This window comes from Tamandua tetradactyla, chromosome 14 (assembly GCF_023851605.1).
Source record: "Tamandua tetradactyla isolate mTamTet1 chromosome 14, mTamTet1.pri, whole genome shotgun sequence".
Classification (NCBI taxonomy): Eukaryota; Metazoa; Chordata; class Mammalia; order Pilosa; family Myrmecophagidae; genus Tamandua; species Tamandua tetradactyla.
Genome location: NC_135340.1, coordinates 91,155,164 through 91,177,690, shown reverse-complemented (window position 1 = coordinate 91,177,690; position 22,527 = coordinate 91,155,164). Strand labels below are relative to the sequence as shown.

The following is a 22,527-nucleotide window of genomic DNA, read 5'->3' as shown; positions in this document are numbered from 1 at the left end:
GTTTAGGAAGTTACCTCCTATTACTAAGTCTTGAAGATGTTTCCCTACATTTTCTTCTAGAAGCTTTCTGGTCTTAGTTCTTACATTTAGGTGTTTGATCATCCACTTTGAGTTAATTTTTATATAGGGTATAAGATAGGGGTTCCCTTTCGTTCCCTTGACTATTGCTATCCAGTTCTTGAGTGCCCATTTATTGAAAAGACTATTTTGTCCCAGTTCAGAGGATTTGGGGGCCTTGTCAAAAATCCGTTGACCACAGATTTGGTGGTCTATTTCTGTATTTTCGATTCAATTCCATTGGTCAGTTCTTTTATCTTTTGTGCCAGTACCATGCTGTTTTGACCACAGTGGCTTTATAATAGGTTTTAAAGTCAGGAAGTGTTAATCCTCCCACTTCGTTCTTTTTTTGAATGCTTTTAGCTTTTAGGGTCTCTTTCCCTTCCAGATGAATTTGGAGACTAGCTTTTCCAAGTCTTTAAAGTAGGTTTTTGAAATTTTGACTGGTATTGTGTTGAATTCATACATTGATTTGAGTAGAATTGATATCTTGACTGTATTTAACCTCCCTATCCATGAGCAGGGAATGTCTTTCCACCTATTTAGATGTCCTTTGATTTCTTTAGCAATGTTAAGTAGTTTTCTGTGTACAAGTTCTTTAAGTCTTAAGTTCATTCCTAAGTACTTGATTCTTTTAGTTGCTATTTTGAATGGACATTTTTCCTTAACTGACTCCTCAGTTAGGTCATTCCTGGTATATAGAAATGTTACTGATTTTTGCACATTAATTTTGTATCCTGTCAACCTTGCTGATTTGTTTATTAGCTCAGGTAACTTTGCTGTAGATTTCTCAGGATTTTCCAAGTATAGTATCATGTCATCTACAAATAATGAAAATTTTATGTCTTCTTTTCCAAGTTGGATACCTTATTTATTTGTCCTGCCTAATTGCTCTGTCTGGAACTTCTAGCACAATGTTGAATAATAGTGGTAACAGTGGGCATCCTTGTTTTGTTCCTGATCTTAGGTGGGGAAGCTTTCATTCTCTCTCCATTGAGTACATTGCTGGCTATCGGTTTTTCATATATTCCCTTTATATCATATTGAAGTAGTTACCTTTGATTCACATTGTTCGGAGTGTTTTTATCAGAAGAGGATGTTGAATTTTGTTGAATGCTTTTTCAGCATCAATCAAGATGACCATGTGATTTTCTTCAATTTGTTAATATGCTATATTACATTAATTTATTTTCTTGTGTTGAACCAGCCTTGCATTCCTTGTATAAACTGTACTTGGTCGTGGTATATAATTATTTTAGTGTGTTTTTGGATTCGATTTGCTAACATTTTGTTGAGAATTTTTGCGTCTGTGTTCATTTGGGAGATTGGCCTGTAGTTTTCCTTTCTTAAAGCATTTTTACCCAGTTTTGGTATTAAAATGATATTAGCTTCATAAAATGAGTTAGGTAGAGTTCTTTTTCCTCAAATTTTTGTAATGTTTGAGCAGGATTGGTGTTAGTTCTTTTTGGAATGTTTGATAAAATTCCCTTGTGAAGCCATGAACACTAGAGAAGAATGTATATCCTTGTGTTTTGGAGTGTAATGAGCTATTTTTGTCTATTAGGTCTAATTCATCTGTCAAGTTAAGCTTAACTTCTTTGTTTCCTTGTTGATCTCCTGTCTGTTGTACTATCTATATTGGAGAATGGTGTGTTGAAGTCTCCTTCTGTTATTGTTGAATCATCTGTCTCTCCCTTCAGTTTTGCTGATGTCTGTCTCATGTACTTTGGAGTGCCTTGATTGGGAGCATATATATTTATGATTGTTATACCTTCTTGGTGAAGTGTATATTTCACCTTCTTTTATTAATATATAGTGTCCTTTTTGTCTCTTATGATGTCTTCACATTTAAAGTCTGTTCTGTGTGCTATTAGTATAGCTACTCCTGCTTTCTTTTGGTTGCAACTTGCGTGGGAAATCTTTTTCCACCCTTTCCCTGTCATTCTGTTTGTATCTTTGTGTCTAAGGTGAGTCTCTTGTAAGCAGCATATAGCTGTATTATATATTTCTTAATCCATTCTGCCAGTCTGTACCTTTTAATTGGTAAGTTTTGTCCATTAACATTCAGAATTATTACTGAGAAGGTATTTCTTGAATCCACCATCTTATCTTTTTTATTTTATTTGTCAGAAATATATATTCTTTTCCCTCTTTCTCTTTTTATTCTTTAAGTTACCGTTACTGGTACTCTTCAATTCTGTGCCTTCCTCCAGACCTCCCTCTCCTGTCTTTTTTTTTTCAACTGTCATAGCTCCCTTTAGTATTTCTTTTAGAGCCAGTCTCTTGTTGACAGATTCTTTCAGGATTTGTTTGTCTGTGAACATTTTAATATCTTCCTCAATTTTGATGGACAGTTTAGCTAGGTACAGAATTCTTGGCTGGACATCTTTTTCTTTCAGGATGTTAAGTATATTATACCACTGCCTTCTTACCTCCATGGTGCTAGTTGAGTAGTCTGAACTCAGTCTTATGTGGTCTCCCTTGTATGTAGTAAATTGTTTTTCTCTTGCCTCTTTCAGGATTTTCTGCTTCTCTTCAACATTTGACAGACTGATTAAGTATGTGTCTTGGGGAAGGCCTATTTGGATTTATTCTATTTGGAGTTCTTTGGGTTTCTTTGACTTGTATATTTATGTCCTTTATAAGAATTGGGAAGTTTTCCCCCATTAAATCCTCAACTACTCTTCCTCGCCCTTTACTCCTTTCTTCTTCTGGGGCACCAGTGATTCTTACATTTGCACCCTTTGATTTGTCTACCATTTCCCTAAGATTCAATTCACATTTTTCCATCTTTTTTGCCATTTGCTGTTTTGAATGTTAGAAATCTGTTATTCTGTGCCCTGTGTCACTTATTCTTTCTTCTCTCTCTTCACATCTGCAGTTGTGTACCTCTAGGATGTTTTTATTTGGTCAACAGAGTCTTTAATCTCTGTGATGTCTGCTATTTTTCTGTTTATTCTTTCAAATTCCTCTTCATGCTCTTGTACTGTCTTCTTGATCTCCTTCATGTCATTAGCCATCCCACTTATTTTATTAAGTAGAGTTGTATGAACATCTTAGATTAGTTGTTCCAGCATCTAGGTTTCTCCTGATGTTTTATCTTGGTCGTTAGGCTGGGCTATATCTGTCTGCATCCTGATATGCTTAGTGATCTCTTGTTTTCATTGCATGTAAATTTCTTGATTGGTTTACTTTGGGAGTTGATTTCCTTCAGTAGTCTAAAACCTTGTTTGTGGGTGGGTGTGTAACAGGGAGCAGGGCAGGGCACAGCAGTGTGGTGGTGCTTTGCAGCGTAGGTGTAGGTACAGGTTGGGAATGTTACGCTGGTGCTTGTGAATGTGAACACCCAGCTTCCAGGGAGGATGTAGCTATGTGTGCGCACAGGTCGGCAGTGGTAGGGGGAAGGGATGCAGCCCCAGTGTGCACTGGTATAGGGCTTGGGGTCCTTTGTGCGCATGTTCAGAGCTGTGGCAGTGGGTCAGCATTGTGCCTTCATGGGCTGGGGGCAGATGTGACCTGGCAGCGCCAGTCAGTGGTTTCTCAGAGCTGGGAATCATGACTTAAGGCCGTGTACATGTGCAGGTCTAGGAGTGCCGTCAGCTGGTGTTCCCAGAGCTGTGGTGTGTGACTGGGGGCCGCACACGTACACGGGTCTAGGAGTGCTGTAGACTGATGTGCAGAGCTCAGGGCAGGCGGGGTGAGGCTGTGGGACACTATGGGTGGGAGGTGGGTGTAGCCTGGGTGTGCAGGTGTGCACCTGCAGCCTTTATGAGCTGGCAGCAGCCTGCAGGGAGCAGTGAGGGGGAGGTAGTGCTCTGGAGGATGGTGGTGTGGGGTGGGTATGCCTGCTAGGGGTTGGTGGGGTGGGGGCGCTTGGAGGGCAGGGGCAGGATATAGAGTTCAGGTACCTGGGGTGTGGGGTCTGTCGCTGGTCACGGGTCTGTGTGGTGAGGGTAGCACATTTAAGGAACAGAGCTTGGCTTACTTCCTAATCCCCGTCTCCCCTTCTCCGTGTCCGTGCACTCCTGTGGGCTCCGTGCTTCTGCATTAGGCTCTTGTTCTCTGCTTCTCAGCTCCTCAGGCCTTGCAGCTAGCACCACCCTGTGTGGTGCAGAAGGCTCTCCCAGGTCAGTTGCACTCTTGAATCGCCATCTCTGTCATGCTCCCCTCCCTTCTCTAACTTGCCCTTGGAGCAGGGCTAAACTCAGTCTACCCTATTCAGCCATCTTCCCAGAACTCCTAAATACTTATTCTTAGTTGGACTCACTCTCCTTAAAATTGATTTTCAATGTACCTGTAGCAAATCCTTGCGTGCCAATCTCTCCTGTAGTACCTCTGGTCCTCTGTGTAACAGCAACATGTCTCCTTTCTAGTCCTGTTTCCTCCTCTAGAAGAAACTTAATCTAATTTATGGTAAAACTTCGTAGAACCTCTAATATTTTCAGGGCTTTGTAAATCTTCTAGAGATGGAATATTACTACCTGTGGCAGTTCCCAAGTCTATTTGGCTACAAAACCTTTTCTGTTATGAAACATCTTACTACTAATATTCCTTGCCAAATATTTTTGAAAATTCTTTACTCTGTGTTTTTAAAAAGCTTTTTTAAGCTGACAAACTGGAGAGCTTTGATTTTGTTACTAAGGCCTTTGCTTTCAAAGATTAAAATGTTTGTTCTGTCTTGGGAGCCCTTACTCCCTTTCTGGTTTGAATGAAAGTACGGAATAGTAGGTGTTTGTGCTAATTAAGTAGACATAGGTATCAGTTTCCAAAAGTAGGAAAATGAGAGTACCCTCCCCTGCTCTCTGCAAATGATTGTCGTAAATACTAGTATTTGTTGCTCACTACATCTGAAAATTTGGACCCTAGAGTGGTTGATATGGGGTGAACTGTCCGAGATCTGTAACTGTAAAGGCTCTTTGAATCATCCCATCACAGTCTCCCTGGATCCTGTCCATAGAGGAGAGCCCAGTGTGATGACTAGCACGCAGAAGGGCACCAAACTCTACTTAGTTTCATGTGTACATGCAGTTATTCTCCTGGGTCTCTGTGGCTGTTTTTCCACTCGTCTACCCACCTTATATCTTTGCTTTTACCTTTAAATTGTATACAGATTAAGGGGAATCGTGATTTGTGTACAATTTACCTTTGAAATGCCAAAATCTCACTTAGAGCTGTAACAGCTAGGGTGCTAGCCTGTTAGTGTGGCTATTTGTATATCATCTCATTTTTATACCTCATGTGGGATATGTATCCTCCAGAATCATTACTCCTTGCATGACACATGGATTTTAGTATGCATTAATGTGGAAGACAAACCACTGAGTAAATCAGCACTGCATTTTACTGGTGTCTGGTTACTCCTCATTTCCCCCTAAGAAGATAGGCAAAATTGTGTACCAAAGGGGAAGTATGGTGAAGCTAAAAGGGCAGCAGAGGACCTCAGAAGATGAATTCATTTCTCCGAAACTGGTTTTCCACTAGCTAGCTTTATCATCTTAGTCATTTAACCTTTTGAATCTAGTTTTTTGCTAATCTAGTAAATACTGTCCTCATTTCATAGACTCAAGTGTTGGTATACATTTTGGTTTCCTAAAGCTGCCAAAATATAATGTTTACCAGAAATGGAATGGCTTTTAAAAAGAGAATTTATTAAGTTGTAAGTTTACAGTTTTATGACTGTAAAAATGTCCAAACTTAGGCATCCAGAGAAAAATACCTTAAGCTTTTCTCAAAACGGTTCCCTCTTGAAGGACTCCAGTGAGCAGCCCCACTTTGGATGGGTGAGACACAGCTCCATGGAAACCTAGTGAACAGATCCCACCTACACCTCAGTGGGTCACATCTCCATGGAAACAGCTTAGTCAGAAAGATCCCACCAGGCAATACTGAATGAGGATTAAAGAACATGGCTGTTCTGGAATACACAACACTTTCAAACTGGCACAGTATACATGATAAAAATGTAAGCTACCTACTTGTCTTTTTCTCCAGTAGGTGTTCGCTACATTATGCGTTATAGCTTTTTTCAACATTGTTTTATATTTTCTTTTGTTAGGATAAAAATATACATTAAAAAACATACTAGGCAAATTCAAACAAGAAGAAAACATGAATTTTACCATCAAATTAAGTTGACTTCTAGGCTCAGAGCAATAAATAAGATGAAGAATGATGTAGTAAAATTTCTTTATGGACCAAACAATATAAATCTAAAATTCTGGAGTTATGGGTTGTTATAAAATTATCCTCCATGATGATATTTTTAATACACCTCTTTCAGAATTTAACAGCTCAGGTAGGGGAAAAAATATATCAAAGATGCAAATAATACAAAAAATCTTCATTTAATACCTATCTCGGAGTGAGTGTGTGAATAAAATTGTAAGGTGCTTAGTTTTAAGGAGGTCAGAAAAGTAAGAATATTCTGTATCCTTCTGATAACCGGGGAATGAGTTTCAGAAATCTTTGTGGAGATGCATTTTGCCCCTTTATATTTCTGACCTAAAAAATAGTTCTTACTTCTCCATAGACCTGCCCTCTATATATTTTTTAATGTATTACTTTCAATAGTTTAATTTTTTTTAGCTCTTACTTTTATTCCCCTTTTCTGAGAGGGTAAGTAAGCCTCAGACAATTGCAGGCTGCTTAAGTTAGCCACCGCTAATCAGTGAAGAAGGAGGATTTTTCTTTTCTTTTTCTCTTTTTTTAAACACTTAAAAATTTTAATTTTGCTAAAAATTTTTAAATTTTTCTTTCATGATATATTGCCACATTTCTGATTTTTTCAGAAATTCTTTGGATATTGATGCCACTGGTGTGGTTGGACTGTCATTTAGCGGACACCGAATCCAGAGTGCCACCGTGCTGCTCAATGAGGAGGTCAGTGACGAGAAGACCGCGGAGGCCGCCATGCAGCGCCTCAAAGCTGCCAGCATTCCGGAGCAGAACACCGTTGGCTTCATGTTCGCGTGTGTGGGCAGGGGCTTTCAGTATTACAGGGCCAAGGGCAATGTGGAGGCCGACGCATTTAGAAAGTTCTTTCCTAGTGTTCCTTTATTTGGCTTCTTTGGAAATGGAGAAATTGGATGTGATCGGATAGTCACTGGGAACTTTATATTGAGGAAATGTAATGAGGTAAAGGATGAAGATCTGTTTCACAGCTATACAACAATAATGGCCCTCATTCATCTTGGGGCATCTAAATAAGGCCACTTAAAAGTTGACTTTTGCAACTTATAACTTTTGGGCTCTGCTTTTTTCCAGATAATGGGAACCTGGGGTAATATATGTATTTCAAACAAAATAGCTTCAGATATATCTGTTTTGTAGCTTTAATTAATGCTGTAATGATCATATTGGGGTAGTTTTTAATAAAGTAGGTGGACAGTTTCGTACGTCACAAAATGCTGACCAAGAGTTGAGGGCTTTTGTATCAGACACAAGCAAGCCAGTTATGGTTAAATTGCTGTTAAACTCTGTAGCTGCTCGTCACGTGACTGTAGCAGTCTCCCTGCCTAGGACGATGGAGAGGACACTCAACGCGTCGAGATTTCAGACATTCTACTACTACCTCCTTGCGTTGTTAGGTGAGCTCGTAGCAGAATCATGAGGGCTTTTTTCTCCCTTAATAAAGGAGAAAATACACAGACGGTTTGAGAAATTTTTCTCTGCTTTCTAATTTTACCAGTTTTTTCAGAAGTAATATTATTACTGACTTTTTACCTATCTGATAAAAGCTAACGAACTATTTTTGTTTTAGTACTCGGAAGTTGCTCAGTCATAGAAACTGCCTATACTAATCAGGATTTTATTACTTTAAAAGTAAAAATTTTCTTTTTTCACCAGGAAAGAACTTTTAGGTGGAGTTTTTTTTTTTTTTTTTCCTTTCCCTTCTGTATAGCTGATTGACAGACCAGAGAATTATGTCACCTGATTTTGGTTTTATGCCAATAAAAGACACCTTGGGAACTCATTCAGATAGTGTTTATATTTCATTCTTTTGGTGGGTGAATGAAGAAAGTAAACCAATCTTTTATAAAACCCAGAATACTAAGTATTTTTATCCTCTAGTTGGTCCTGGCATATTCCCAGTTGAATTCAATTTGAATTTCTAATTATGCAAATATGTGAATGAGCTACAGTGCCCTTCCCCTAGTATGCATTGCTTTCCTTTCCACATAATGGTAGAACTCTTGATTTTCAGCTGGGCCATTGCCTCTCAGAACAAAGGCCACTTCCCAGTCTCCCTGGTGGTGGGGAAGACCGTTCTGGCCACTGGAATGTGAGGGGAAATGGTGTGTGTCCTCGCCGGGGTTGTACCCATCTTCTGTCTCTTTCCCCATCTGTTACTGGAATGGGGACCTGGTAGTGAGACACTTGGGACTGTGCAGAAGAGGGAACACCCCATCGTGGAGAGAAAAAGCAAATGGTGTGCACCTTTGTGGAAAAGCGCCACCCTAACGCCCTGGACTGCCTATGTCCCAGCTGTTACAGGACAGAAAATAACATCAGTCTGGTTTAAGCCACTGTTGTTTTTCAGGTCTCTGTTATAGAGTATTACTGTGATAGCATATTCTACCGAATACAGCCTGATAGAACTGGTGTGTGGCACTTTTGAAATGGTCAGTGTTTTGTTCCAACACAATAATAGATAACTTGCAAGGTAAGTAAATTCAAGTGTAGTAATGTATTATTATTCCTGCTTTTCCCTTGTTATCTATTTTCTCCCAATTTTTACCTCCAAAGGTGTTTTTTTTTCCCCTTGCTGTTTATGAATGTAATAAGAATACTTAAAGGGATACTTTATTTCACGGTTATTCTAAATGTTAGTTCCTGAGTAAAGTCCAAAAAAGTAATAGAACTTTTAATCTATGAATATTTATGTGTAGCTATTAATATTTCTGTTATTTAACATTGGTACCCATTATCAAGTAGATAGTATCTCAGTACTCATCATTTGATATGCTTGTGTGGAGCATATGGGAAAATATTTTGTAAAATTTCTTATCCCTTCTGTCAACCAGAGTTGGTTGAATAGTGGAGGAAAATGAATTTTAAAAGCTGAGAACCTGAACAAAACGAGCAGAGCCTTGAGGATTGAATTGATTGTATTTAGCCAAATTAATAACTCATATAAAATGTTTTTTTTACTTCTCAAAGAAGAGTGCCCTGCAGCATCATTCCATACAAGATTTGAAGTTGTTACTGGGTTCCTTTTTCTTATAGCTGAGTCTTTGGACCCTGCTGTGAACAACAGATTGGTGTGGCTACAATGAGTGTGGCCTTAAAGTAGCGTAGAAAGGGGAGGGGTTGAGCCAACAGAAGGTACAGTCACACTGATGAGAACAAAAAGGCATCCTCTCCCCTCTGACACTTGGAGGGTATGTGGAAGGGGAATCCTGTTTAAACCAAAGTTAAAATTGTATTCTTGATTTATTAAAATTGTAACTGTGAACATTAAAGGAGTAATTGGGTGTTCTTTCACCTGAAAATATGCTATATTGCATGTAAGAGTATAAATTCCTAGAAATGGCAAGTATTGTCACTTGTGAAACTGGAAAAATGATCACGTGAAAAATTTAGGTGAGTACAAAAAGAGTAGTATTGCAGAGTCTACACTTAGTGTCTTCACATAGTGAACTGCCTTATCTCAAGTGATGATGAGATGATAGAATGGTTTACTTAACTAAGACATTTAAAAATACAGAGTTCCTCTATATGCTTTCAAAGCAAAAAGCATTTCTGCACTGCAGTTTGCTTTGGAAGGATCTATTTCCATTCTCTTTTATCCAAGTTAGAATGCAGCCTCTAAAGCCACGTAGCAGTCTAAGGAAGCGGAGGGAAGGTCTTGAAATTAAGACCTAGAAGTAGATAACACCCTGCACAATGATATAATTGTTAATAATCACCACTACTCATGCTACTGAAGTAGGCTACTTTAGTACTATAGTCCTCTCAGTCTCACTTACACCTGGATTGCTGGCAAATTTACAAACTTCTTAACCTAGTAGGGGAGGCCAGATATGCCATTGGTTTATATTGCAAATCTAACAAGATGAACATGCAATGAATTACAAGAAATAATTTTTTACAAAAATGAGAATTTTCTATGTAATCTGCAGAAACTTTCAAGAAAAAATAAATATACTTTTGCCATTTTGTGCCCAGAGAAGTCTGGCACAGGTTAGCACCAACATGAATTCAATTTTAATGGAAACAAAAGACTCCAGATCCTCTTCATGGAAATTGTGAGATTACAGATGATGATTTAAGACAAGGACTTGATTTTCAAGTGTAGAAATGATCTGAGTTTGCTTTAAAAAAATCCTAAAATAATAAAGAAAACATAGGAAGCATTAGTAATAGCATCCTTGTTGACGGAACAAAATAGCACCTATACCATCTAAACAATGTGTTACTAGAAAGCTAATTAAATATTGGTAATTTAATATAAGGAAGAATGGTCAAATATTTGCAGAACATATTACTTTTGCTTTATATATTTCACTTCTACTTTATTCCACAACTGAGGCAGGTTTTCTACTACTGTGAAGTGGAAAAATTGGCAAAAGCCAATAAACTTCACTTAGAATGTTTTGGTATTAATAGTACATGGAACATTTTCATAAACTTTGTATAAAAGGCAAGATGAGTAATTTCATAGTAATTGAAAGAAAATGTATGTATTCATTAACTTAAATTATCAATGCAAATGCTAAGGTTAAAGAGAATTTTGTTTTTAGCTTTTTATTATAGTATCTTATATAAAGCATATACCCCATTTTAACTCCTTTCACATGTACAATGTGGTGTTATTACATACACAATTATTGTGCTAACATCATCAGTATCCATTATCCAGCCTTATGTTTCATCACCTCGAACAGTAACTCTGCATCCATTAAGCAGTAACTGTCCATTCCCTTTACCCTCTGGCCCCTGGTAAACCATAATCTGATTTCTGTCTCTATGAATTTGTTTATTCTGGTTATTTCATGTAACTGAGCTCATACAATATTTGTCTTTTGTGTCTGGCTGATTTCATCCAGCATGATGTCTTCTAGGTTCACCCATGTTGTAGAGTGCATCAGAACTTTATTCCTTTTGTGGCTGAATAATATTCCGTTGTCTGTATATGCCACATTTTGTTTATCCATTTATTTGTTGATGGACACTTGGGTTGTGTATTAGTTAGGATTCTCTGGAGAAACAGAATCAACAGGGAACACTCACAAATATAAAATTTATACAAGTGTCTCACGTGACCGCGGAACACAGAGTCCAAAATCCGCAGGGCAGGCTGTGAAGCCGACGATTCCAATGGAGGGTCTGGATGAACTCCACAGAGAGGCTTGCCAGCCGAAACAAGAAGAGCCTGTCTCTTCTGAATCCTCCTTAAAAGGCTTCCAGTGATTAGATTAAGCATCACTCATTGTAGAAGACACTCCCCTTGGCTGATTACAAATGGAATCAGCTGTGGATGCAGCTGATGTGATCATGATTTAATTCTATGAAATGTCCTCATCGCAACAGACAAGCCAGCACTTGCCCAACCAGACAAACAGGTACCACCACTTGGCCGAGTTGACACATGAACCTGGCCATGACAGGTTGCTTCCGCCTATCGGCCATTGTGAATAATGCTGCTATGAACATGGGTGTACAAGTATCTGCTGGAGTCGTGCTTTCATTTCTTTCTGGTCATAGTTCTTTGGGGTATATACTAGGAAGGGGAATTGCCAGATTAAATGATAATTCTCTATTCAACTTTCTGAGAAACCGCCAAACTTATTCCACAGTAGTTTACACTCATTTTACAATCCCATCAACAATGTACAAGGTTTCCAATTTCTCCACAGCTTCAACAACCCTTATTTTCTGTTTTTATTTTTTTTCTTACCAGAGGCCGTCTGAGTTAGTATAAAGTGGTTCTCATTGTGGCTCATGTGTTGCATTTCTCTGATAACAATGATGTTGAGCATCTATCCATGTATATCTTTGGAGGACATCTATTCAAGTCCTTTTTCATTTTTAAATTAAGTGGTTTGTCTTTTTATTGTTGAATTATAAGAGTGCTTTATATATCCTGAGTATTAACCCCCTACTAGGTATGTGGTTTCCAAATACTCTTTCCCATTCTGTAGGTTGTCTTTTCACTTTGTTGATAATGTTCCCTTGATGTACAAAAGTTTTCAATTTTGATGAAGTCCATTTTATCTATTTTTTCCCTTTGTTTCTCATGCTTTGGTGCCTTATCTAAGACATCACTGCCAAATCCATGTTGTTGAAGCTTCCTCCTATATATACTTCCAAGAATTTTATGGCTTTAGCTCTTATGGTTAGGTCCTTGATCCATTTTAGTCCAACTTCATTCTTTTGCATGCAGATGTCCAGTTTTCCCAGTATCATTTGTTGAGAAGCCTTTTCTTTCCCTATTAAGTGGACTTGGGACCATTGTCAAAAACATTTTGTGATAGGGCAGGCCACGGTGGCTCAGCAGGCAGAGTTCTCACCTGCCATGCTAGGAGACCCAGGTTTGTTGCCTACCCATGCAAAAAAAAAAAGAAATTGTGATAAATGTGTGTGGATTTATTTCTGAACTCACAATTCTTTCCCAGTGATTTATATGTCTGTCTTCGTGCCAGATGTTTTGATTACTGTGGCTTTGTAGTACAGTTTTGAAATTGGGAAGTGTGAGAATTCCAACTTTGTTTTCTTTTTCAGTATTGACTTGGCTATTTGGGGCTTCTTGTGATTCCATATGAATTTGAGGATCAGTTTTTCCTTTTCTGCAAAAAAAAGGCTGCTGAAATTTTTGTTGGGGGTAGTGTTGAATCTGTAGATTTCTTTGGGTAGTATTGGCATCTTAATGATAGTGTAAGTATTTAGGTCTTTAATTTCTTTCAGCAATGTTTGGTAGTTTTCAGTGTACAGTTCCTTCATCTCTTTGATTAAATTTATCCCCAGACATTTTTTTCTTTTAAATACTATTGTGAATGGACTTTTTTAAACTGCCATTTCCCTTGTTCTTTGATAGCGTGTAGAAACACAACTTGTTTTTGTGTGCTAATCTTGTAGCCTGTATCTTTGCTTAACTTACTAGCTTTGGTAAGTTTCTTGTAGATTCTTTGGCATTTTCTATATGAAGGATTATGTTATCTGCAAATAGAGTTAGTTTTTCTTTTTTACAATCTGTATGTGCTTTATTTTCTTGCCTCTTTTTCTTGTATATATGGTTATAATTCTTTTTTTTTTCCTTTTTTATTAATTAAAAAAAGAATTAACAAAACAATTAGAAATCATTCCAATCTACATGTACAATCAGTAATTCTTAATAACATCACATAGTTGCATATTCATCATTTCTTAGTACATTTGCATCGATTTAGAAAAAGAAATAAAAAGACAACAGAATAAGAATTAAAACAATAATAGAAAGAAAAAAAAACAAAAAAAAACAAAAACAAAAAACCTATACCTCACATGCAGCTTCATTCAGTGTTTTAACATAATTGCATTACAATTGGGTAGTATTGTGCTGTCCATTTCTGAGTTTTTATATCCAGTCCCGTTGTACAGTCTGTATCCCTTCAGCTCCAATTATCCCTTCTCTTTTTTTTTTTTTTTAATTAACGGAAAAAAAGAAATTAACCCAACATTTACAGATCATACCATTCTACATATGCAATCATTAATTCTTAACATCATCACATAGATGCATGATCATCATTTCTTAGTACATTTGCATTGGTTTAGAAGAACTAGCAACATAACCGAAAAAGATATAGAATGTTAATATAGAGAGAAAAATAAAAGTAATAATAGTAAAATCAAAACAAAACAAAACAAAACAAAACAAAAACCTATAGCTCAGATGCAGCTTCATTCAGTGTTTTAACATGATTACTTTACAATTAGGTATTATTGTGCTGTCCATTTTTGAGTTTTTGTATCTAGTCCTGTTGGACAGTCTGTATCCCTTCAGCTTCAATTACCCATTGTCTTACCCTGTTTCTAACTCCTGCTGAACTCTGTTACCAATGACATATTTCAAGTTTATTCTCGAATGTCCGTTCACATCAGTGGGACCATACAGTATTTGTCCTTTAGTTTTTGGCTGGATTCACTCAGCATAATATTCTCTAGGTCCATCCATGTTATTACATGGTTCATAAGTTTATCTTGTCTTAAAGCTGCATAATATTCCATCGTATGTATATACCACAGTTTGTTTAGCCACTCTTCTGTTGATGGAGATTTTGGCTGTTTCCATCTCTTTGCAATTGTAAATAATGCTGCTATAAACATTGGTGTGCAAATGTCCGTTTGTGTCTTTGCCCTTAAGTCCTTTGAGTAGATACCTAGCAATGGTATTGCTGGGTCGTATGGCAGTTCTATATTCAGCTTTTTGAGGAACCGCCAAACTGCCTTCCACAGTGGTTGCACCCTTTGACATTCCCACCAACAGTGGATAAGTGTGCCTCTTTCTCCGCATCCTCTCCAGCACTTGTCATTTTCTGTTTTGTTGATAATGGCCATTCTGGTGGGTGTGAGATGATATCTCATTGTGGTTTTGATTTGCATTTCTCTAATGGCCAGGGACGTTGAGCATCTCTTCATGTGCCTCTTGGCCATCCGTATTTCCTCTTCTGAGAGGTGTCTGTTCAAGTCTTTTTCCCATTTTGTAATTGGGTTGGCTGTCTTTTTGTTGTTGAGTTGAACAATCTCTTTATAAATTCTGGATACTAGACCTTTATCTGATATATCATTTCCAAATATTGTCTCCCATTGTGAAGGCTGTCTTTCTACTTTCTTGATGAAGTTCTTTGATGCACAAAAGTGTTTAATTTTGAGGAGTTCCCATTTATTTATTTCCTTCTTCAGTGCTCTTGCTTTAGGTTTAAGGTCCATAAAACCGCCTCCAGTTGTAAGATCCATAAGATATCTCCCAACATTTTCCTCTAACTGTTTTATGGTCTTAGACCTAATGTTTAGATCTTTGATCCATTTTGAGTTAACTTTTGTATAGGGTGTGAGAGATGGGTCTTCTTTCATTCTTTTGCATATGGATATCCAGTTCTCTAGGCACCATTTATTGAAGAGACTGCTCTGTCCCAGGTGAGTTGGCTTGACTGCCTTATCAAAGATCAAATGTCCATAGATGAGAGGGTCTATATCTGAGCACTCTATTCGATTCCATTGGTCGATATATCTATCTTTATGCCAATACCATGCTGTTTTGACCACTGTGGCTTCATAATATGCCTTAAAGTCAGGCAGCGCGAGACCTCCAGCTTCGTTTTTTTTCCTCAAGATGTTTTCAGCAATTCGGGGCACCCTGCCCTTCCAGATAAATTTGCTTATTGGTTTTTCTATTTCTGAAAAATAAGTTGTTGGGATTTTGATTGGTATTGCATTGAACCTGTAAATCAATTTAGGTAGGATTGACATCTTAACTATATTTAGTCTTCCAATCCATGAACACGGTATGCCCTTCCATCTATTTAGGTCTTCTGTGATTTCTTTTAGCAGTTTTTTGTAGTTGTCTTTATATAGGTTTTTTGTCTCGTTAGTTAAATTTATTCCTAGGTATTTTATTCTTTTAGTTGCAATTGTAAATGGGATTCGTTTCTTGATTTCCCCCTCAGCTTGTTCATTACTAGTGTATAGAAATGCTACAGATTTTTGAATGTTGATCTTGTAACCTGCTACTTTGCTGTACTCATTTATTAGCTCTAGTAGTTTTGTTGTGGATTTTTCTGGGTTTTCGACGTATAGTATCATATCGTCTGCAAACAGTGATAGTTTTACTTCTTCCTTTCCAATTTTGATGCCTTGTATTTCTTTTTCTTGTCTAATTGCTCTGGCTAGAACCTCCAACACAATGTTGAATAATAGTGGTGATAGTGGACATCCTTGTCTTGTTCCTGATCTTAGGGGGAAAGTTTTCAATTTTTCCCCATTGAGGATGATATTAGCTGTGGGTTTTTCATATATTCCCTCTATCATTTTAAGGAAGTTCCCTTGTATTCCTATCTTTTGAAGTGTTTTCAACAGGAAAGGATGTTGAATCTTGTCAAATGCCTTCTCTGCATCAATTGAGATGATCATGTGATTTTTCTGCTTTGATTTGTTGATATGGTGTATTACATTAATTGATTTTCTTATGTTGAACCATCCTTGCATACCTGGGATGAATCCTACTTGGTCATGATGTATAATTCTTTTAATGTGTTGTTGGATACGATTTGCTAGAATTTTATTGAGGATTTTTGCATCTGTATTCATTAGAGAGATTGGTCTGTAGTTTTCTTTTTTTGTAATATCTTTGCCTGGTTTTGGTATGAGGGTGATGTTGGCTTCATAGAATGAATTAGGTAGTTTTCCCTCCACTTCGATTTTTTTGAAGAGTTTGAAGAGAATTGGTACTAATTCTTTCTGGAACGTTTGGTAGAATTCACATGTGAAGCCATCTGGTCCTGGACTTTTCTTTTTAGGAAGCTTTTGAATGACTAATTCAATTTCTTTACTTGTGATTGGTTTGTTGAGGTCATCTATGTCTTCTTGAGTCAAAGTTAGTTGTTCATGTCTTTCCAGGAACCCGTCCATTTCCTCTAAATTGTTGTATTTATTAGCGTAAAGTTGTTCATAGTATCCTGTTATTACCTCCTTTATTTCTGTGAGGTCAGTAGTTATGTCTCCTCTTCCATTTCTGATCTTATTTATTTGCATCCTCTCTCTTCTTCTTTTTGTCAATCTTGATAGGGGCCCATCAATCTTATTGATTTTCTCATAGAACCAACTTCTGGTCTTATTGATTTTCTCTACTGTTTTCATATTTTCAATTTCATTTATTTCTGCTCTGATCTTTGTTATTTCTTTCCTTTTGCTTGCTTTGGGATTAGTTTGCTGTTCTTTCTCCAGTTCTTCCAATTGAACAGTTAATTCCTGCATTTTTGCCTTTTCTTCTTTTCTGATATAGGCATTTAGGGCAATAAATTTCCCTCTTAGCACTGCCTTTGCTGCATCCCATAAGTTTTGATATGTTGTGTTTTCATTTTCATTTGCCTCGAGGTATTTACTAATTTCTCTTGCAATTTCTTCTTTGACCCACTTGTTGTTTAAGAGTGTGTTGTTGAGCCTCCAGGTATTTGTGAATTTTCTGGCATTCTGCCTATTATTGATTTCCAACTTCATTCCTTTATGATCCGAGAAAGTGTTGTGTATGATTTCAATCTTTTTAAATTTGTTAAGACTTGCTTTGTGACCCAGCATATGGTCTATCTTTGAGAATGATCCATGAGCACTTGAGAAAAAGGTGTATCCTGCTGTTGTGGGATGTAATGTCCTATAAATGTCTGTTAAGTCTAGCTCATTTATAGTAATATTCAGATTCTCTATTTCTTTATTGATCCTCTGTCTAGATGTTCTGTCCATTGATGAGAGTGGGGAATTGAAGTCTCCAACTATTATGGTATTTGTGTCTATTTCCCTTTTCAGTGTTTGCAGTGTATTCCTCACGTATTTTGGGGCATTCTGGTTCGGTGCATAAATATTTATGATTGTTATGTCTTCTTGTTTAATTGTTCCTTTTATTAGTATATAGTGTCCTTCTTTGTCTCTTTTAACTGTTTTACATTTGAAGTCTAACTTGTTGGATATTAGTATAGCCACTCCTGCTATTTTCTGGTTGTTATTTGCATGAAATATCTTTTCCCAACCTTTCACTTTCAACCTATGTTTGTCTTTGGGTCTAAGATGTGTTTCCTGTAGACAGCATATAGAAGGATCCTGTTTTTTAATCCATTCTGCCAATCTATGTCTTTTGATTGGGAAATTCAGTCCATTAACATTTAGTGTTATTACTGTTTGGATAATATTTTCCTCTAGCATTTTGCCTTTTGTATTATATATATATCATATCTGACTTTCCTTCTTTCTACACTCTTCTCCATACCTCTCTCTTCTGTCTTTTTGGTTCTGACTCTAGTACTCCCTTTAGTATTTCTTGCAGAGCTGGTCTCTTGGTCACAAATTCTCTCAGTGACTTTTTGTCTGAGAATGTTTTAATTTCTCCCTCATTTTTGAAGGACAATTTTGCTGGATATAGGAGTCTTGGTTGGCAGTTTTTCTCTTTTAGTAATTTAAATATATCATCCCACTGTCTTCTAGCCTCCATGGTTTCTGCTGAGAAATCTACACATAGTCTTATTGGGTTTCCCTTGTATGTGATGGATTGTTTTTCTCTTGCTGCTTTCAAGATCCTCTCTTTCTCTTTGACCTCTGACATTCTAACTAGTAAGTGTCTTGGAGAACGCCTATTTGGGTCTAATCTCTTTGGGGTGCGCTGCACTTCTTGGATCTGTAATTTTAGGTCTTTCATAAGAGTTGGGAAATTTTCAGTGAAAATTTCTTCCATTAGTTTTTCACCTCCTTTTCCCTTCTCTTCTCCTTCTGGGACACCCACAACACGTATATTTGTGCGGTTCATATTGTCCTTGAGTTCCCTGATACCCTGTTCAAATTTTTCCATTCTTTTCCCGATAGTTTCTGTTTCTTTTTGGAATTCAGATGTTCCATCCTCCAAATCACTAATTCTATCTTCTGTCTCTTTGAATCTATCATTGTAGGTATCCATTGTTTTTTCTATCTTTTCTACTTTGTCCTTCACTTCCATAAGTTCTGTGATTTGCTTTTTCAGTTTTTCTATTTCTTCTTTATGTTCAGCCCATGTCTTCTTCATGTCCTCCCTCAATTTATCGATTTCGTTTTTGAAGAGGTTTTCCATTTCTGTTCGTATATTTAGCATTAGTTGTCTCAGCTCCTGTATCTCATTTGAACTATTGGTTTGTTCCTTTGACTGGGCCATATTTTCAATTATTTGAGCGTGATCCGTTATCTTCTGTTGGCGTCTGCGCATTTAGACAGATTTCCCTGGGTATTGGATCCAAAAGTTTGGAAGATTTTTCTGTGAAATCTCTGGGTTCTGTTTTTCTTATCCTGCCCAGTAGGTGGCGCTCGTGGCACACGTTTGTCTGCGGGTCCCACCAGTAAAAGGTGCTGTGGGACCTTAAACTTTGGAAAACTCTCGCCGTCCTGGGGGTTCGCTAGCCGAAGCGACTTGAGCCGGCCCGGGGTCCGAACGCAGGGAGGGTTGCTGGTCGCCGCAGCCAGGGAAAGAGCCCGTCCGAATTTCCTAGTCGGACCTGGGCAACAAGCGTGGCGGGAGGGCGCCAGCGGCAGCGGCCCGCCCGAGAGAGTGCACGTTCCCCGGGAGTCACGGGTTTGGAAGGGGCCTCCCCCACCCGTCACCGTTCTCCGCGGCCTGGGGGTTTCCGATCCAATTCTCTCAGTTGGTCCGGGCGCTGTGCATGGTGTGGGCGCCAGCCGCCTTTGTTTCAGGGGACCGCCTCTCCAATTCTCCCAGCCGGCCTGGGAAGGGGGAAGAGAGTAACTCCGGCCGCTTGCCACCCCGCCCGGTAAGGCCCGCGCACCTCGGCGATCTCACCCGAGCTGCTTCTCTCAGCCAGCCAGCCGTTCCAGGATGGGGTACGCTGTCTTTTTTATCTCTGTTGTGGCTTTGGGCGCTTTCTGTATCGTTTCTACTCCCCTAGTAGGTGTCCTGGAGAAGAAACTAAGATCCGCGCGTCTTACTAAGCCGCCATCTTCCTAGCATCTGGTTATAATTCTTATATCCTCTTGGTGGATAGACGCTTTTATTAATATATAGTGTCCTTTTTTTCTCTTGTAACAGAGTTAGTCTAAAAATCTATCTTCAACAATATTTGGTTACTATATGAATGGAATTTTTCCCCCATCCTTTCACTTTCATTGTTTGTGACTTTGCATCTAAAGTGATTCTCTTGTAAACAATATATAATTGGATCTTTTTTTCTTTTTTTTAATCTATTCTGCCAATCTTGTCTTTTGGTTGGAGAGTTTAATCCTTTAACATTCAAAATAATTACTAATTAGGTAGGACTCTATCCATTTTTCCATTTGTTTCTTGTATGTCTTTTTTGCCTCTCATTTTCTCCACTGCTGCCCTTTTTGAGTGTATAATTGATCTTTTCTAGTAAAATATTTGATCTTCTCGTTTCCTATTCTGTATATTTTTAGATTTTTCTTTTTATGGTTACCATAGGTTTATGTTTAACAGTGCAAATCTATAACAATCTAGTTTGAGTTGATAGCAACTTAACTCTAATACCTGTGCAGTCTCCTCCTATACCTTCCATCCACACTTTTTACGTCATTCTTGTCACACATTACTTCTTTATGTTTTGCATACCCAAATACGTAGAGAAGTGATTATTATGCATTTGTATTACAGATCTTGTGTGAAATACAAAGTAAGATTTACATACTATGAACATCATGCCACTGGCGTTTGTGTTCCCCTATCTAGTTATCTTTACTGAGTAGCCCCAAGCTCCTGTCTGGTGTTCTTTCACTAGACCTGAAGAACTCTCTTTAGTATTTCTCACGGGGCATGTCTAGTGGTGATACTCTCCCTTTCTGTGATTTCCATACGGTGAAGTATGGTATGCTTTATCTGTCCTGCAGTCCCTTAGGATTTTTTTTTCTTTTTTTGATAAACCAGTGGAAAATTTATTAAGAATACATGTAAGATGGTGATGACTACACAACTATGTGATGATTTGGGGAGCCACTGATTGTACACCACGTATAGGATGTGTGTGAAGGCTCCTCAATAAGGAAAAAATGAACACGTGAGAGGACATGAGGGCACTTTCACAAAGACAGAGGTGAGGAAAGCGAGAGGCCATAGGCAGTATGGGGCCATTTGCTTTTATAAATCAGCTTTACTTACCCCCACCCCTTCCTTGTTCCAGGCCCTTAGGCTTTGTTCACTTTTTTTTCATTCTTTTTTCTTTCTGCTTTTCAGACTGGATAATTTCATTTACCTTATCTTCTCATGTGTTGGTATTTCTTTTGCCTATTTAAGTCACTGTTGAACCCAGATAGTGTATTTTAAAATTTCTTTTTTGTTTTTATCCCCAGAATTTGTTTGGTTTCTTTTTAAAATTTCTAATTTCTTCTTTTGTCATATATGGTCTTCCTGCTTTCCCTTAGTTTTATGCCCACGTCTTTGCTCCTTTGGAAGAGTTTAGTGTTTGGGCTTCCTCTGTTTTATTTATTTATTTTTGAATGGGCCATTGCTTGTTTTTTTATATATCTTATAAATCAGTATGGAACTCTGGGTTTTGAAGGTTTTCATATGCTAACTCTAGAAGTCAGTCTCCCCATGCCGATTTGAAAGGATGTATTTACCCTAGAAAAGCCATGTTTTAATCCTAATCCCATTTTGTAAAGGCAGCTATTTCTTCTAATCCTTATTCAGTACTATATGTTTGGAACTAATTAGATCATCTCCCTGGAGATGTGACTCAATCAAGAGTGGTTGTTAAACTGGATTAGGTGGAGTTGTGTCTCCATCCATTCCAGGTGGGTCTTGATTAGTTTACTGGAATCCTATAAAAGAGGAAACATTTTGGAGAAAGCAGGAGATTCGGAGAGAGCAGAGAAGAACGACAGAGCCACGAGAAAGTTACGACAGAGAACACTGCAGAGCCATGAAGCAGAGAGTCCACCAGCCTGTGACTTTTGGAGATGAAGAAGAAAAATGCTTCCTGGGGAGCTGGAGAGGAAGCTAGCAGATGACACCATGTTCACCATGTGCCCTTCCAGCTGAAAGAGAAATCCTGATTGTGTTTGCCATGCACCTCTCCACTTGAGAAAGAGAAAAACCCTGAACTTCTTTGGCCTTCTTGAATCAAAGTATCTTTCCCTGGATGCCTTAGATTGGACATTTCTATAGACTTGCTTTAATTGGGACCTTTCCATGGCCTAAAAACTGTTGACTTGCAACTTATTAAATTCCCCTTTTAAAAGCTGTTCTGTTTCTGGTATATTGCATTCTGGCAGCTAGCAAACTAGAACACTCCCTCTTTCCCGGGGTTTTAGTGTAGATTGGTTTTGTGTTGAGGCTTTTCTTCAAGGCTTAGCCCACTTCATACTGACGCTTAAGTCAGTATATCTTGGTGAACAGTTAGGTTCTTCTCAGGTCTTTCTGAGGATGTCTTACCCGCTGGGCATGTGTGGTAGCTTTCAAGAATTCCACAGTGTGTGTTAACATTTCCCATCCAAGAAAGGAGTTTCTTTGTTCTGCTTCTCCTGGGGCTCTCGAATGTGATTTTTGTCTCAGTGACAGTCTCTCACCCTAATTGTCTTGTCCTACCCCACTGCTTTGCTTCACTCTTCTGTGCTGCTCCTTCTTCTTTCATGTAAGTTTGGTTAGGTGACTCATGCATGATCTCGGTTAGTCTTTCAAGAGCCAGTTGGGGCTGATAGACAAAGAGACCCAGTATTTTTGTTGAGGTGCACAAGTAATCAGGCCCCAGGAACCCACACTTGTATGTGCTGGGCCACCAAGCTGCAATGGACAGC

At 38.2% G+C, this 22,527-nt stretch overlaps 2 protein-coding genes across 2 annotated transcripts in view; one reads left to right on the top strand and one right to left on the bottom strand.

The window, feature by feature from the left end:
- FBXO22 (F-box protein 22) overlaps window positions 1–8,029 on the top strand; it is a 33,376-nt gene extending 25,347 nt beyond the window's left edge. The window contains exon 7 of the mRNA XM_077128480.1: window positions 6,846–8,029. Within this exon, the coding sequence (XP_076984595.1) occupies window positions 6,846–7,263 (418 nt within the window). The 3' untranslated portion in view covers window positions 7,264–8,029. The remainder of the gene's footprint in view (window positions 1–6,845) is intronic.
- Window positions 7,854–22,527, bottom strand: part of NRG4 (neuregulin 4) — a 172,272-nt gene continuing 157,598 nt past the window's right edge. The window contains exon 7 of the mRNA XM_077128481.1: window positions 7,854–10,383. The gene's annotated coding sequence lies outside the window, so the exon portion shown is untranslated. The remainder of the gene's footprint in view (window positions 10,384–22,527) is intronic.